Below are 16,721 nucleotides of genomic sequence, written 5' to 3'. Positions count from 1 at the left end.
CATTGGTTTACAATCGTGAGAACGCGAGGAGGAAACTGACCGTAGCACTGGCCACAGCATGCCTGACTACATTGTGACTGGCGCGTGCATTTATGTTAATGCAAATGCAATGCTCTCGGGGCGTTCGGTGGAGTTACAGGCGGTCAGTGCATATTGTTATTGCCAAGTGAATCCCACCGGAAGGGAAGCCGTGCAGTGGCAGGGCGATCGTGTCGCGCGTTGGGAGCATAAATCATGTTTTCCCTCCGTAGTGTAGTGTAAATATTGTCCCGCTTTCCTTGGCGTTCGCGCAACGTGATGGGAGTGAGGAAAGGATACACAACAAGCGAGTTGGATGTATGTTTCCTGGAGTCCGGGATTTGAGTGATTTTTGTGGTTTCATTGTAGGACCAGGGTTCAAAATGAGCTAACCGGTTTTGGATGTTTGAAGAACTCACTGCTTACTCACAGATTTAACTGTAGCTGGACAAGTTCGAGATTAATAATGTAGGGCCCGAAAAGATGGATTTCGAAAGTAGCTTAACAAGTAAAGTGTCGCATTCAAGTTTTTCAGAATGGCACCAATTCATCAAATTGTACTGTACCTTGTACTTTTTGAATAATATTGGAGATTATAGATTCGCCTGCGATTTTTAAAAGGTAGTCAACGTTTCACAAACTCCAAGCACTCCAATCTATGGTTGTTCCTGTGGTTGAACGATATTATGGTTCTGTTACTCCTAGAATGAATATTAACAACTGTTTGATTTTAATTGAATGAGAAAGTAAACAAATGTTATTCATATTATTCGCGGTCGAATAGGTTTTATATGGCCCAACTAACTTTAATTTTTTAGAAATTTATCCTTTAAACGGTAATAAAATGTAAAGTAAGCTACATCGTAACATGCGAAATTGGCTGAAACATCAACACATCACACTCGAGAGTAATTTGGTTGTTTTGGTGGTTGAATTATGGAGACTTTAGTACGTGAATGTCGCTTTATGTCTTCTTGCGTAGCAGCAGCGAATAATGTACAAAACAAACGCATCCGAGAGTTGTCACGATCAAATTAAGATGTCAAAGTACTGCCTAGTAAACAATGCAAAATTTATGGAATTTATTTATTTTTGATTAGCTTGCATTTGCTAAACGGTGTAAAGAAATAATAAAGTATTACGAAATTGGGGTCGCACCCTTCGCAGACAAATGCCGAAGCCTATTCCTAATTAAAACAATTCTATTTTAGTATGCATTTTGATTTCCAATATCTAGAGAGGTGAGCGTCCGCCACAAACTCTCTAGCGAGGAGTGTTGCATTCCCTTTAGAACCCTTTCTCTCGCAGCATCCGCCTTCCATCCAGCATTTACGTAGGCTCACGATGCTGATTTAAAAGGTGCAATACTCGATAAAAGCCAGCATTGCCGTGCATTTCGCTTTTTACGGCCTCGATTGCCCCCTCGACAAGCAAGATGGAGCCCACACTCGTGGCCACGGCCTTTTGATCGTCGATCGCCGACTCCAAGGAGTCGATAATCGATCTGATAAACTGTAACTCAAAAGGCAAATATCTTCTCTCCGTTTACTGTTTAATATTCCACAAAAACAAACCCCTCGTTCTTGCGTTTCGGTCACCAGCCGCGATCGTAAATGCATTATTATTTATTATCTATTTTTCATATTTAACTACAACGACATACACGAAACAACATCCGTCACATTAATCCCGATCAGATCTCGAAAACCTCTCAACGATTCACCAAAGTTAGACAACGCAAAGTTCGCATTAACCATGAACATCCAGAGTCGCAAGCAGCACTGGCGAGTCCACGAGTCCTTCGAGTAGTCCAGCGACGAAAGAAGAACGAAGAAATCGCCAGTCGTCAAGTGTACCGACCGGGTAATTTATATGCTTTAGTGATTAGAGAATTCCGGTGCTCGTCGAAAGACAGTCGTGAGTCAAAAAGTGATCCAGGATCCCATATACGATCAGTTCTAGAAATTGTCCTACCCTAAATGGCATAATCAAAATGAATCTTGGAATTGGCACGGGACATCACTTTACATTTGGCCACGCAGATTGCGTTTACAGTAGCTGACAAATTCCACCAAAAGTAATGAAGTCGAACGTCCGGACACAAATTCATGTTGATGAGGCGAGATATGCAGATTATGTACTTTCTCCACTATCTTCGACCATTCAACCCCGGTACCAAACCCACAATGATATTTGAGAACATTGAGTCATCGGCGCACTGTTCGAGGATCTCGGGGGCTTTTCGGAAATCCCGAATCGCGAGAGCGTCGGTTGTTGGCCAATTGTCTCAAGAGCGATAGCAGAGCATCAGCTGTGTGGAGGTTGATAGGCCTTCCAGATTGCTCGGTATCGTCGTCAATTGGCGGAGATTGTTGATTCATCCATTCGTCCATGCACATAAATTTTGAAACTATTACAAAACTAACTAACTTTTTAAAAATAATTATTAAGTATGATTATTTGACCTGCACAAAGCTATGAAACATTCAGAACTCTAGTAGAGAAAATGCATAAACAATCTCGCGAGCGAAGCAAATAAGCAAATAAGCGAAGCTCGCGAATGCATTTGCAGCATCCTGTGCATTCGCGCATAGGATTGTTGGGCACCCTATCAAACGATAAAACAACCTTAACACGGAAGTTACCACTGCGGGTGTTTTCGGCTGGATGGCTAAATTTGCCATTAGAACCGTTCTCAAGTCGTTGTTTCATGTGGTTTACGGTGACTCATCAACAGCGCACATTCATAGTTGCTTTAAATGATCCCGCATGGCTTACCAAATGGAAAGTCCGCAATTGTTATGATTGTCGCTCAAACCACGTTTGAATCTCGACCGCTCCGTTCCAACTGAAATCAGAGGGGTGGCTCAGAAAACGAATCAGTATAAATTGTCGCTCCGAGCAATTCAGAGGTCCTCCAGTGAAATCGTTTTGTTTTGTTCAATGTACGATCCAAAAATGAAGCTCAGCTTCTGTTGGCTTGCGGTTTTCACTGTTTTATGTGTTAGTGCAAGTGGTCACGAAGATAAGAAGGATTTGAATCATTCAATGTATAACACCATGGGATTTGGACTCGAGTTACTGTTAACCAAGTTAGATATTATATCGAGCAAGCTGCAGAGTGTGGAAGACAATCTGAAGAGTATGGAAGACAAGATGCAAAAATCAGAAATCAAGATGCTGCAGAAGGTTGAGGACGAGATCCAGGAACATCGATCCAGCCAAACTAAGAACCATAAAGAAACGTTCGCCGCGATTCAGAAACTCGAACATCAAGTCGCGCGTAATTTAAGTGAGGTTCACATTCGAAATCAGGAAAATATCAATACAACGTTGCAAAAACTCGATAAAGATATCGAAAGAGTGCTGCAAAATCAATACAGTCTACCTTACCCTACTTCATGCAAGGGTGTACCATCGAAAGTATCTGGAACATATCTGCTCCGTGTGAAAAGTGGTAGTGCAACCTTCAAAGTGTTCTGTGAGCAGGAAAAGTTCGGTGGTGAATGGATCGTTATGCAGTTCCGTTACGACGGATCACTGGACTTCTACCGAGGATGGAATGAGTTCCGCGACGGATTTGGTGATTTAAACAAAGAGTTTTGGTTGGGCCTTGAAAAGGTTCACCAAATAACAAGTGGCCGAAAACACGAACTGATTGTTGAATTGAAAGACTTTAGTGGAAATTACAAATATGCCCGGTATGATGCATTCGAAATAAGTGGCGAAAGTGACCAATACAGACTGAAGGGTCTGGGAAATTATAGTGGAACTGCAGGTAATGCAATGAACTATAATAAGAATGAGATGTTCTCAACCATAGATCGGGATAATGATAAAGCCAGCGGACATTGTGCACAGTACCACAAAGGTGTATGGTGGCACAGTTATTGTAGCCGCGCGAATTTGAACGGGCTATACATGAATGCCATCAGCAATAAATCAATGTATTGGTATGATTTCAAAACGAACGACCAAGGATTGAGTTACTCGCGAATGATGATCCGAGAGTTGGAATAGCGTTTCTAGTTCAATAGTAGAGTGCAATGAATGAACAACCTATAATGCTTCGATACAAAATGTAATAAAAAGGCATTTTTTTCAAATAAGTTCCAGCCAAGTCTTTAAAGTGAAGAAGAGATTGACGTTTTCTTATCTCCAGCCTAAAATTTATCCGAAACAGAAATCCAGACGTGAGAAATGAAGAAAGAAATGCAGAAAGAACTCAATGAACTCACACTAGGCGTAGCCTAACGAAAATGCTCGGAAAATGGGAATTTTCTCGATTTTTTAAATAAAAACTGATGCTTTCTTGCAAGACAGAATGGTAACGGCTGCCACACATAGCAAGCGTTATTTGCAGCAGCTGCGCCAATCTGTGATTTTGTATTGGAATCATCGCCGCAACTGCCGCATCATCAGCAGCAGGTCTGAAGGTTCGCATTGGATCCCGTCGTGTTTGACAAAAGGAGTCCGCAGCAGCCGCAAGTAACGCAGCCGTGGCGTGGCGGCCTTAAACGATCTTCTGTTCCTCGTAGTTTACATTCCATCAAACCCATCGCCCCTGTGTTTCGGTCGCCAGCTGCGATCGTAAATGTATTATGCACCTTCCCGACCACCCTTCACCCTTCAACCCTAGGTTAAAACCAATAATGGCCAACCACCCTAAAGATCGCGCACGAATCGAGTAACACGCCAGCAGCCTTGGGCTTAAGACGCCACTGGATGTCCCAGCCGACATTCGTGGTCATTGGACCCGCACCCGAACCAACGGGATCTGATTTTAGAAGACATTTGCTGATCGGCGCACGCTCACCGCGGATCGTTCACAGGATATCGAATCGGGTTTTCGGAGAACTCGAGCCGCGAGAGCATCGATTGTGGGTCGAATGGGTCAAGAGCGATAAGCAACAACGGTGTTGAGGTTGATAAGCCTTCCAGATTACTCGGAATCGTCGTCAATTGGCGGAGGTTGTTGATCAATGTTCATCCATTCCTCCATGCACATGGTTTTTGAATAGCGATTTGCAATCTGTTTTTGTTAAACTATTCCCATATATGATTATTATACCTGCATAAAGCTATGAAATATTTAGATCTCTTTTAAGAGGGGGCTTCGGAATTTTATTTTAATACTTCGCATTTACTTTTTACAATTTTTTATCGTTGCTTATCCTTTCAAGAGTATTGTGTAAAATTTTGGGATCAACCAAAGCCAAACTGACGTTTTCAAAGTCGGTGCCCATCGTAGCACATAAACTTTTGGACCGATCGATTGAACAAATATTCCTTATTCTATTTACCAGGTAGTCCCGTCGAGTTTTTATGGAAATTGTGGATACTTTTTTTAAACATTTTTTTGAATTATGTAAAGCTCGTTTTTTAAGGCAACATCGAAAAAAGCAGCACTTTTCCAACTTCAAAAATCTGCCAACAATCGAAAAATGGGAAATCCTATAAAAACTCGACGGGGCTACCTGGATAAACTTATAATTTAGCAAAAGCATATTCAATTGTATATTTCTGATGACCCAGCACGTGGCTACGATTGGCACCGCAAAAAGAACATTTTTGAAAATTTGCCTTTCTAGATTGGATGCCATGAACGCAGTTTAGATCACATCTTCCCCAAAATAGAACCAAATACTCTTGAAAAGTTTTAGTTTAATTTGACATTCACTTGAAAAAATTAAGTTGAATGGTTTCTGCACTAAAAATCGTCAAAAATAAGGCTTTTTTGAACCCGAAATAACCAAAGCCCCCCCTTAAGGGGGGATAGACGAACGAGCTTTGTTGAACGACTTTGTAGGTTCGTTTAATATCAATTTATCATTTTTAAGTAATTTTTTTTTCGAATTAAATTGTTAACGTTCAAATCGCCAACAACGAACACAAGCATCGATCATGATAAGCGAAGTTCGCGAAGGCATTTGCAGCATCGAGTACGTTCAAGCATTGGATTGCTGGGCAGGTGCCCTATCAAACGAGAAAATAGACCTCGACACAAAGGATATCATTGCGCGTGTTTTTGGCTGGATGGAAACATTTGCCAATAGAACCGTTCTCAAATCATGTTTCATATGGTCTATAATGATTCAGCATTATGATTTCATAATCCAAGTAGGAGCATATGGCGATTGACTCATATGCTGCAGTATGGCTTACCAAATGGAAATTCCGCAATTGTTATGATTGTCGCTCAACCCATGTTTGCTCTCGATCTCTCCGTTCCTACGGGAATCAGAGGGATGGGACAGAAAACGAATCAGTATAAATTGTCGCTCCGAACAGTTCAGAGGTCCTCCAGTGAAATCGTTTTGTTTTGTGCAATGTACGATCCAAAAATGAAGCTCAGCTTCTGTTGGCTTGCGGTTTTCACTGTTCTATATGTTAGTGCAAGTGATCACGAAGATAAGAAAGATTTGAATCATTCAATGTATAACACCATGGGATTTGGACTCGAGTTACTGTTAACCAAGTTAGATATTATATCGAGCAAGCTGCAGAGTGTGGAAGACAAGATGCAAAAGTCAGAAATCAAGATGCTGTAGAAGGTTGAGGACAAAATCCAGGAACATCGCACCACAAAACAACAGTTGGTTGCAGAGTTTCACGAATTTCGATCCAGCCAAGATAAGAGCCAAAAAGAAATGTTCACCGCAATTGAGAAACTCGAGCATCAAGTCGCGCACAATTTAAGCGAGGTTAACAATCGAAATCAGGAACATATCAATGCGGTGCTGCATAAACTCGATCGAAACATCGGAAGTGTGCTGCAAAACCAATACAGTCTACCTTACCCTACTTCATGCAAGGGTGTACCATCGAAAGTATCTGGAACATATCTGCTCCGTGTGAAAAATGACAGTGTACCTTTCAAGGTGTATTGCGAGCAGAATGCGATCGATGGTGGATGGATCGTTATGCAGTTCCGTTTCGACGGATCGTTGGACTTTTACCGAGACTGGAAAGAGTTCCGCGACGGATTTGGTGATTTAAACAAAGAGTTCTGGTTAGGTCTTGAGAAGGTCCACCAGATAACAAATGGCCGTAAGCACGAACTGATTGTTGAACTGAAAGACTATGAAGGAACCTACGCATTTGCGCGGTACGATGCTTTCGAAATAGGTAGTGAGAGTGAGCGATACACCCTGAAGGATCTTGGAACCTATAATGGCACTGCAGGTGATGCAATGTCATATAATATGGGTAGGAAGTTCTCAACCAAAGATCGGGATAATGATGACTATAGTGGACATTGTGCACAGCTCTACCAAGGTGCATGGTGGTACAAAGGTTGTGCTTGGTCGAATTTGAACGGGCGATACATCAATGCAAACGATTCTAAATCAATGTTTTGGCATTATTTCAACAACAACAAACAAGGATTGAGTTACTCGCGAATGATGATCCGAGAGTTGGAATAGCATTTCTAGTTGGATCAATAATTAAATGAATGAACAACCAACAATGCTTCGAATAAATTATGAATCAAAACATCACTATCATTCATTAAACTTTAATTTAAATTTAAATTAATTTAGAAACACAAAATATTTTTTTTGTTGTTCTCAAATTTGCTAGAATAATATTGAAATGCTTTCGAGTGGAATTGAATTGATTAGTATAGAAAAGAAATTACCATCAATTTTGGGGTAATCAAGGTAGGAAGGTAGGAGACAATTTGTGAAAAAGGCAGTGCCTGCATAATGATGAAGGAGAGTAGGTCTTTTAAATACCTAATCCAATACTAATACTAACGCTGAATTGAATATTAATATCACTGACTCTAAAGGCGAGTTTCTGAACAAAAAATGGACAATAAAGAAGCTGTTGAAATCGAAGAATTGAATACTTAGAATATTCATGGAAAATATTGAGACACATTAATGGTAATAGCGTATACCAGGTAACTGTTTGCGATGCGGGCTATTTCAAAAACATCCGACCAATTAAATGACGCAACCGTTAATTGTAGCATTAGTCGTTTACACACTTGCTGCAAGTGGCAGTCCTCTTCACACCTCTGCGAGTTGATTGTCTCTAGACTGCGGAGAGTGGATTGTTTATTAAAAGAAAAGGAACATTCAAAAGCCCCAGCACACCAGCAGCAACCACTCTACAACCGAGACCGAGACGCGAGACATTAATCTCGCGCACCGTAGCGTATGATGCCGGTGAAAAGACTTCGTTTCCTCCGTAGAAGCAACGATGAGGTGTGGTATGGTTTTTGTGTCGCACAAAACATAAGCAACTCCAGGCAGCAGGAGCGTCGGCTTCTCACGTGGTGACAACCATAATTAGGCAGACAGTACACACACACACACTCATACCGGTCCAGGGTCCGGAGTCTCGGAGGGGTTTTGATGTCAGTTTTATGAAGCTGGGCGCGTTGTCAACCTTTCCGCTTACCACGCGCCCGCAAAAGGGCGGATGTCGGTGACAATTAAACGGCGAAGGACGCTCTGGCCGGTCGGGCCCGGTAGCAAGTACCGCAAGATGTTGCCGAGAGCCGACAGCAGCACCAGCGCGTCAAGACAACAATTGTCCCATTCGCGTTGGTCCATTGTTGTTCGCACCCCGTCCGTCGGTCGGTTGGTCGGTCGGTCGGTTGAGTTGGGTTGATATTGTAATGTGCTTTTAATGGTCCGGAGCGATATTATGGTGGCGCTGTTCACGGGCGCACAATCACCACCACGGAACGCGAGCACGAGCAAAAGGATGCGAGAAATATTGCGACTTTCCGGGCAGGAAATGAAACGAAACGAAACTTCATCCCGCGTGAAGGGCGCGGTGCGGATTCGTGGCATTCGTCGCCATTAAACGAACGATAAAACGCACCAAAAAGGGGTATAATTATAATAATAAGTCGATTGGCCGTAAATTGCAATGTTTTGTCAACGGCAAGTCGACGGTGCCGCAGACAGTTAGACGACGATTGGCGTATGAGCATAAGTGGCATTTATGTATGCATGCGTGTAGCATGAATCAACTGCGACAAATGCTCCCAAAACGGTATGTTGCACGTAAAACACGAGGAGGTAATTAAAGACGATGATTGGTAGGACATGTTGCGAGGACCGTTTCGAGCGTCAATTACGTTGTTCAGTTATAACTGGATAATATTTTATTTCTTCGCATTTACTTTTACAATTTTTTATGAGTGCTTATCCTTTCAAGAGTATTTTGTGGGTCAAATTTTTGGGATCAATTGAAGCAAAACTGACAAAGATATTGATTTTTGAACATCCGTCTTTCATACAAGGCTCAAAGCATTTCGTTACTTTGGATCACGATTCCCAAAAGCTTCGTTTTCAAAGTCGGTGCCCATCGTAGCATGAAAACTACTGGACCGATCGATTTGAAATTTTGAACAAATATTCTGTATTCTATTTACCAGGTAGCCCCGTCGAATTTTTTATTTTTTTTAATTATGTAAAGTGTCTTTTTTGAGGTAATACAGAAAAAGGATCACATTTTCAACTTCAAAAATCTGCCAAAAATCGACAAATGGGAAATTTAACAAAAACTAGACAGGACTACCTGGATAAACTTATAATCTAACAAAAGAATATTGATTTGTATATTTCTGATGATCCAAGACGAGACTACGATGGGCACCGCAAAAAGTACATTTTTACAGACTTGCCTTTCTACATTGGATGCGATGGACGCAGTTTAGATCAAATCTTCCTCAAAATAGAACCAAATATTCTTGAAAACTTTTAGTTTACTATGACATTATTTTAAAAAAATAAAGTTGACTGGTTTCTTCACTAAAAATCGTGAAAAATAAGCCTTTTTTACCCGAATTAACCACCCTTAAAGGGGTTCATAATCCTTCGAGTGTTTTCGTGCAACTTTTGTAGACAACGCCTTGGAATGCGGTCTCGCTATCCGTTAGAAATGTTTCATTATTGGTCCTCGATCATCCTCGCATCTTCCGAGCTCCTCAGGGACCTCCGTTAAGCCGATTGTTCTAGAGGCAATACTTGCCAAACAATTCTGCTGCTGCAATTCATTTAAACTCCTCACACCAGTCTTTGTTGAACGAATGGACAAATGAACCTAAAAAGGGTTAAAACTGTTGACCGAACCCATCCAACCGTAGGCGAGGCGAGGCGAGTTCTCGTTTGCTCGCCTGGCTAAGCTGGTGACACTTTTCCACTTTTGCGTCTTGTGAGGTGACAAGCAAAGTGTCAACCGTGGGAGCATTCCAACAGCAGGCCGGGAAAACCTGGAAACAAACACTTGAACGGACAGTTCGAGCTGACGAGTGGCCGTCCTCGTCTATTCGGGCCTGTCTTGAGCAAAGAGGGGCAAAGACACCACCCTTTGGGCGCGCGCGTCAACGTTTAAAACGTGCGAACGGAATTTTCAATCTCAAAACGTGTCAATAGCGGCACATTCCTGATCAGTGGAAAAGCAGGAAAAGCTCCAGGAGGGAGCGATGGTCAATAGCCGGCGTGGGCGTTGCTCAACGATAAACCTTTCACCGGAACGGACCGTTTCAGCGTTGGCGTGGAAGCAATTGGAGCCTGTTTTGCAACTTGCATGGAAGGAAGAAAGGAGGAAGAAGGCCTAGTTAGGTCCCGGGGAGGCATTGGGGCAACGCATTCCAGCGTTAAACGGAGCATAAACGGAGCACGGGAAATTCAAAAGTCGTTCGACGAAAGGCCCATAATTGAACGGTATGTCGGTAAGGAGGGATATCTGGAGGAGAACATGAACCGCCTGCCGTTGCTGCAGCCGACAACCGAACCCGTGCTTCAATGAGCTTCTGCACGTAGAGAGGATGGGAGACGAGGGAAGGGACAGCATTCCACAGGAGTCCCACGATGGGAGATGGAACGTTTATCGATGGGTTTTGATTGAAGTTTCCCCGGAGGTGCGGACCATCCTCGCTGCAGCGTTCCTGTTCATTTGTGCGACTTTATCCTACCCGGCCGGGTGAAAAGCATTCCTGGGATGGGGAAGGAAGGAATGTCGTGTCCATCGTCGTTTGCCCGTCGTCTCCCGAGAAAGCTGTCAAAAGACTGGCGACTCGAGTTTGTTTGTGCAATCCGTTGGCAACTTGTCCGGATCCGGTCACGCTGGGATGGTTTGAACTGGAAGGGGGAATCTGTTGTCGGCGATAGCATATTGGAGTCTCTTTGGTCTAGTTTGTGTAAACACGATCAACTATTCAGTAGAGCAAACCTCGTAGGAAGACTGATGGTTACTGATAATAAAACCTTCAGTGTTATAATAACCACCGAATTCGGTTAATAATGAATTAAAGTGATCAATATGAAGGAAAGAAAACATTTGCGGTGAGAATTTGTCTGAATTTCTTTAAACCCAAGTCTCGCATTGCTTTTATTAACAAAATAGGAAAATATTCACATAACATGCTAACGCTATGTTATGAAATGGTGTGAAAATTTATCTGTATATAATAGTTTCACCAACAAACGATGTAGAGTAAAGTGGAGCAAGAGAGCACATTTAGTCATTCTCATATCATAAGTTTCAAGGATAGGACCACTATGAAAATATTATATCTTTTACCTACAAACGGATAAATTTCAGCTTTAAAACCAAAGCAAGTATACTTAAATGTTGTGTTGTGAGCAATTTCGGCTAGTTTTAATGCATACCGCTCATCACAACGTACATTTTGGCTGATTTTTTGTTTCGCATGCATTTTGCGCTGTATGAAGACTACTGATGCTTTTGAAAAGCTATTAAATATTTAAAAAATAAACGAAAATAATCTATAAAATGTTAATTAAAGTACTATTTTAAAAGGACATCTTTTGACAGCAACTAGTGCTGCAAGTAAAGTATCAGAATTGGAGATTGTTTTGCAGGTTGTGGTTGTATTTCTTTCTTCTGTACAATTAAAATCACATCTTTCGAGGGAGGTGTGAATGTATTAATGTTCTATTTCTTCCCTCTTACTCTTCTTTATTCAATACCTCTGCCGATTTTTTTTTTCCTAATAGGACTCAAGTAAAATCTATATACGAAAGTGTATTGCAGTCTAATCAGGATTTTATTTTCAGCATTGTTGGTTTCCTGTTAAAACCTAGGCCCATTAAGGATAAATTTCTGTGCTGGAAAACAGCCAAGAAAAAGAAAAAGTGATAAAAAAAAACTTGGAATTTTCTACCAAGATGAGGAGCAATAGAAGAAAACATAATTAAGGAAACGATTAACTTTAGCATATCCTAAACAATATCAATTATTGTCGGAAAACTGTTCAACTACTTAATCACTTTTCAAAAGCAACATTAACAATTCCGTTTTTGACTTCACTTAACTTCTAAACATTAGCACAAATGCTTGCGTTTCCGATTATTTTGCCAGCGATTTGTATCCGAAGTTTACCATTTTAATGATCCGACAAACTTCACGTTACTGCAGAAATCCTAGAAATTGAAATGGCCATACCACCAGCGATCCTTTCCAGCTGCCAAAGCGAATATCGCCTTCCACCCAAGGGCCAGTAATGATAATCTACTATCTAGTGACGTTTGCTGGTGGCATCCTTCGTATGGCATCCAGCATATGCTTTGTAGAAACGGTTGTTTAGGTACCGTAGGGGAGAAGCATTGTGGTATTGGAAAAGTTTACTTGAGGATTTCGAAGAGACTCTTCCTCAATTGTGTACCAACAGCTGCAGCAGCAGCTGCTCGTGCTCACCGCCAACCAAAAAACCCCCCACTCCACCTCCACCACTCCAGCAGCCCACTTCTCTGATGCACGATGCAGCATGACCAGGGCTTACATGACTCTTTTTAATTCGAACGAATGAAAATCACAACATTCCGATTCCGATCCCGATTCCGACCTCCGCCATTCGCCGACCGGAAGAAGTTTCGCTGTTCAATTAAAGTTATCCTCACCCTCGGGGTGGCAACCAGCAGCGGGAACAGGAGTCCGCTTGAGCTGATCTGTGGTTTTGCACTCGGTGAACTGACCGGAAAGTGTTGCGGGAATCGTTCGACACACACACACTCGCAGACAGTGGCATTCTGCCGTCGGTGAAGTGCGACCGGATGTAAGATCCACCACAGCCCCGTTCCCCCCCCAAAAACCCTTGAAAAAGGCCACGAAACTTCTCACGAGGATTAAAGCGAGGATGTTCGGATGCGGCAAAGGCAATCAGGACTCTCGAAGTGACCAAGAGAATCGTTGACACTGGTGATCGAGGATGTGCAGCAGCGTGTCCTTGTCCCTCTTTCTCATGTGCGACAAAAACCACCACCACCACGTACGTTGTCACCGTCGATGAGTTGCTACTAGTCTGCGCCTGTGTGTGTATGGAAGAGTGTGGTTGAGTAGTTTCCATCTCACAACCGCATCTCCCGGAATGCTTCTGTCTCTGGTTTGGAATCTGCATAGTTTTTGTGAAAACTATTTCAACGGACCAACCGGACCGGAACGGAAAAGGGATACTACAAACCGTATCCCGCCCTGTAATGGGATGGGTTGTAGCGTGTGCGTTGTTGCCGAGATGCAAACCGAGAGAGAATTGCCACACGGATAGTGTCGGATCGGGTGTTTTGTAGCTGCAAATTGGCTAAATTTGTTCAAATTAAGCCGTTTACCATACCAACGCAACCAACACTGTCCTGTGCTGTGCTGTGTGTGTGTGAAAAGCTGGCTTTCGCACTAGTTCCAACGAGATGTAGAAGTGTGGGTCGTGATTTTTTTTATGGATTTGTCGGATTAGCTGCAACTAAGCATCAATTATATTTCTCTAACAATGCGGCGAGCACGCAGGTGTGCAATACGACCAGCCGACTAAGCCTAAGACATCGGATTAGTATGCGATGCAAGGATATAATTTAAAAACAAAAACTCCTAATTGTGTAGACCACACTGTTAATAGTTACTGCGCTATTGGAAGTGTGCGTTATCCTGGAATACGTGGTGTGGTCATGTACTCCACGACAGAACAATGCCTTTAACAAGAAAGCAGATTAACGACACAAAACCTAAGTCTCGATTAATGGTTTCACACCACCGAATGCGATAAAATTCACTTATTGTTCTCTCACACAATATAATCGGCTTATTCCGGTTCACTCCTCCGGTTTTCAATGATTTCCAAACTTCCAACACACACGACGCCAGACGAAACCTCTTCGACAGTTTGGTTAAGAATTTGAAATTTAGGTTTTCAATCAATTACTGAAAAGAGAACTCGTTCCGAACGTACACATACTCGAACGTGACATCCTCGAAATCAATCTCGAAAGCTTGTAAGCTCTCGAGCCAACCAACCCCCCAATCGGGTTCAATCGACCCCCTGAGCGGTAAGGAACTTTTTTTTTGTTTAGAAAATTGAATCCATTACACTCCATCACAGCCCAACACGGGCGGCTGGTTTCTGTTCCTGGTATGGCAAGCACCCCTGGCTGGGTGACCGTGGCGTGGGTGCCTCTGTTTTGTTTCAATTTACTTCCCGGCACAAAAGATTTTCCCAAAACATCCCGTCACCGGTTGGAGGAACGCGACAACGTTCCGTTCCCATGTGCGACAACCTAACTTTCCATGTTGTTGTTGTTTTATTTTTTGGTTGTGTACTTTGTTTTTCAGTTGACATCCTCTCTTAGTAGGCCACGGGCATGGGCCTCAGGTTTGCCAGGAGGAGCACGATGTTCGACCCAAGCCCAAGCCTTATTCCTTGATTGCAGCTCATGAGCACCGAAGTGCCCCTTCTTTCGATACCCGATTCGATGTGGCACCGGATGTGGAACGGGAGTTTTTGGAAATTTGATGACAAAAATGGCGCCCTCATCCCCGGGAACCCCCGGGACAGTCGACAAAGGGGGAAAATCCTTTCAACAGCGGCCAAACCCAACGGCAATGATTGGCTGCGTCGGCGTCAGCGTTCCTTCCCGATCTCACCTCACCAACAACATGTCAAAACCTGGTCGCGCTAGTGACGAAACATGAGCCCAAGTTACCGGCGGCGATGGTGAAGTGTTTGAATAGCTGTGTTGTTTTAGTAGAAATAGGTCCTGGTAGGTCGTTGGTGGGGGGCGCTTTTTCATCCGGACAGACCGGTTCCGGTGAAAACGGTCACCAACGATGGGCACGGTCGGCACGGTGGAAGGATCGCATTGTATGCAGGAATAGCAATTTGACGCGCTGATTCCGCCAAGGGCGTTGACGCCAAACCGGACCGGGGGAATTTATGTTCCACTGCGTGAAAACGGCTGCAAATGACTGGCATCGCGGTGTGGCTTTTCCGGGGACATAAAACAATCATTCAGTTTTGGTTGTTACTCTCGGATCCGTCAAATGCATTTCGATCGTGCACACGTGCGTGCGTCTAGGTTGGGCATTATGCATAATGCTATTTCCAGAAATATTGGTTTACACAACGCATAATAAAGGGAGCATTGCGGAAGGGGATGTGATTGCGTGAAGGTTCCTAGTATTACTGTAGAAGGATGATAACAATGTTTGTGGAATCTTTCAGTCTGATTTGGGCACGCCTATATCCTATGTGCTTCGATAACATGCGGATAGATTGGGGTTTGTGCCACTATCATCAAGTATGCAAACACTCGACGTGACCCAAGAGCTATATCGGTTACTACAGCTCAATTGAAGTGATTCCTAGAATATTTCAGATACAACGGTGAAATCATATAGACCTGGCAACGAATTTCTGAGAAGAATGTGATAAAGTTGTATTACTTCCTGCCTAATGTACCACATTCCATCCAGCACTCTATGCTGCTAGCAACCATAGCATGCGCTTCAGTTATGCGTTAATGATTACCAACCCACCGTTCGAACAACGTGTGCAACGGTAGCTACGGTCTGCAGCTGATAACTGTTTGTAGTTCGTTTCGCGGAAATTGTTATGATTTGTGATACCAAATGGTGCATGCAATACCATGGAATGTGCAGCAGAGGTAGTACAGTGGAATTCGCAGTAGATCAGAATTCTAGTTATTGAAGAGCATCCTCTGTGGTGCTTCAAGGAGTCTATGAGAACAGATCAAATGGAAACAAACAAATACTGGAATGGAACATCAACTGCGGCATTTCATTGCCGAGACAGTCCATTCGATATTTCGATCAGTATCTTACCAGCCATTCCGGAAGGATCTCGAGATTATACAGATAACTCCACGAACTTCCAGATTCCAATCCAGATTTAAATGAAACTAAGATGACTCTATGAATAGCCGACGATCATTTGTTTCCTGGAAAATCTGTCTAGCGTGTCATTGGAAGAAGAATAAATCTCTTTGTTAACTATACAGCAAATAGATAGACACTAGTTTTCAAGATGAAAGCGTAGTCCTCCAGAAATTAGTGATCTGTCGCCTAAAAATGCAGCTTAAGGTCCTTTGAGATTCTTCAAGAGTCAATATTTCTATTTAGCATGTTTCAGTAACATCACAAAAGTCTAGTTTGCGAAACATATTGTCAACATGCGTTCCATAATGCCCTTTTATAATCCTTGTTCGCACTCGTAGCACCTTTACTACCTCAGTTCTTCCATAAAGCATTATCATAACTTGATTGAAAAAGAACACGTGTATTAATTTGGAACGACTGCTTGCAAGAAGTTTCGTCAACTTTCTACGAGGAGCTCGCGAACATGAATAATCTGCCAAGGATAAACTCTCGCTAGGTGCCAGCGGTGCCAACAACCTTTGTTCATATTTTAGGAGAGAGAGAGAGAAAAA

The 16,721-nt window shown here is 42.8% G+C and overlaps 1 protein-coding gene across 1 annotated transcript; it reads left to right on the top strand.

The window, feature by feature from the left end:
* Positions 1-3,078: 3,078 nt before the first annotated feature.
* Positions 3,079-7,445, top strand: LOC125959407 (fibroleukin-like). The gene is made up of 2 exons (XM_049692230.1): positions 3,079-3,796; positions 6,625-7,445. Exons 1-2 carry the CDS (start codon positions 3,079-3,081, stop codon positions 7,443-7,445), a joined length of 1,539 nt encoding a protein of 512 aa, XP_049548187.1.
* Positions 7,446-16,721: the final 9,276 nt, after the last annotated feature.

This window comes from Anopheles darlingi, chromosome 2 (assembly GCF_943734745.1).
Source record: "Anopheles darlingi chromosome 2, idAnoDarlMG_H_01, whole genome shotgun sequence".
Lineage (NCBI taxonomy): Eukaryota > Metazoa > Arthropoda > Insecta > Diptera > Culicidae > Anopheles > Anopheles darlingi.
The sequence above is the reverse complement of the archived record's forward strand: the minus strand, read 5'-3'. Positions and strand labels throughout refer to the sequence as shown.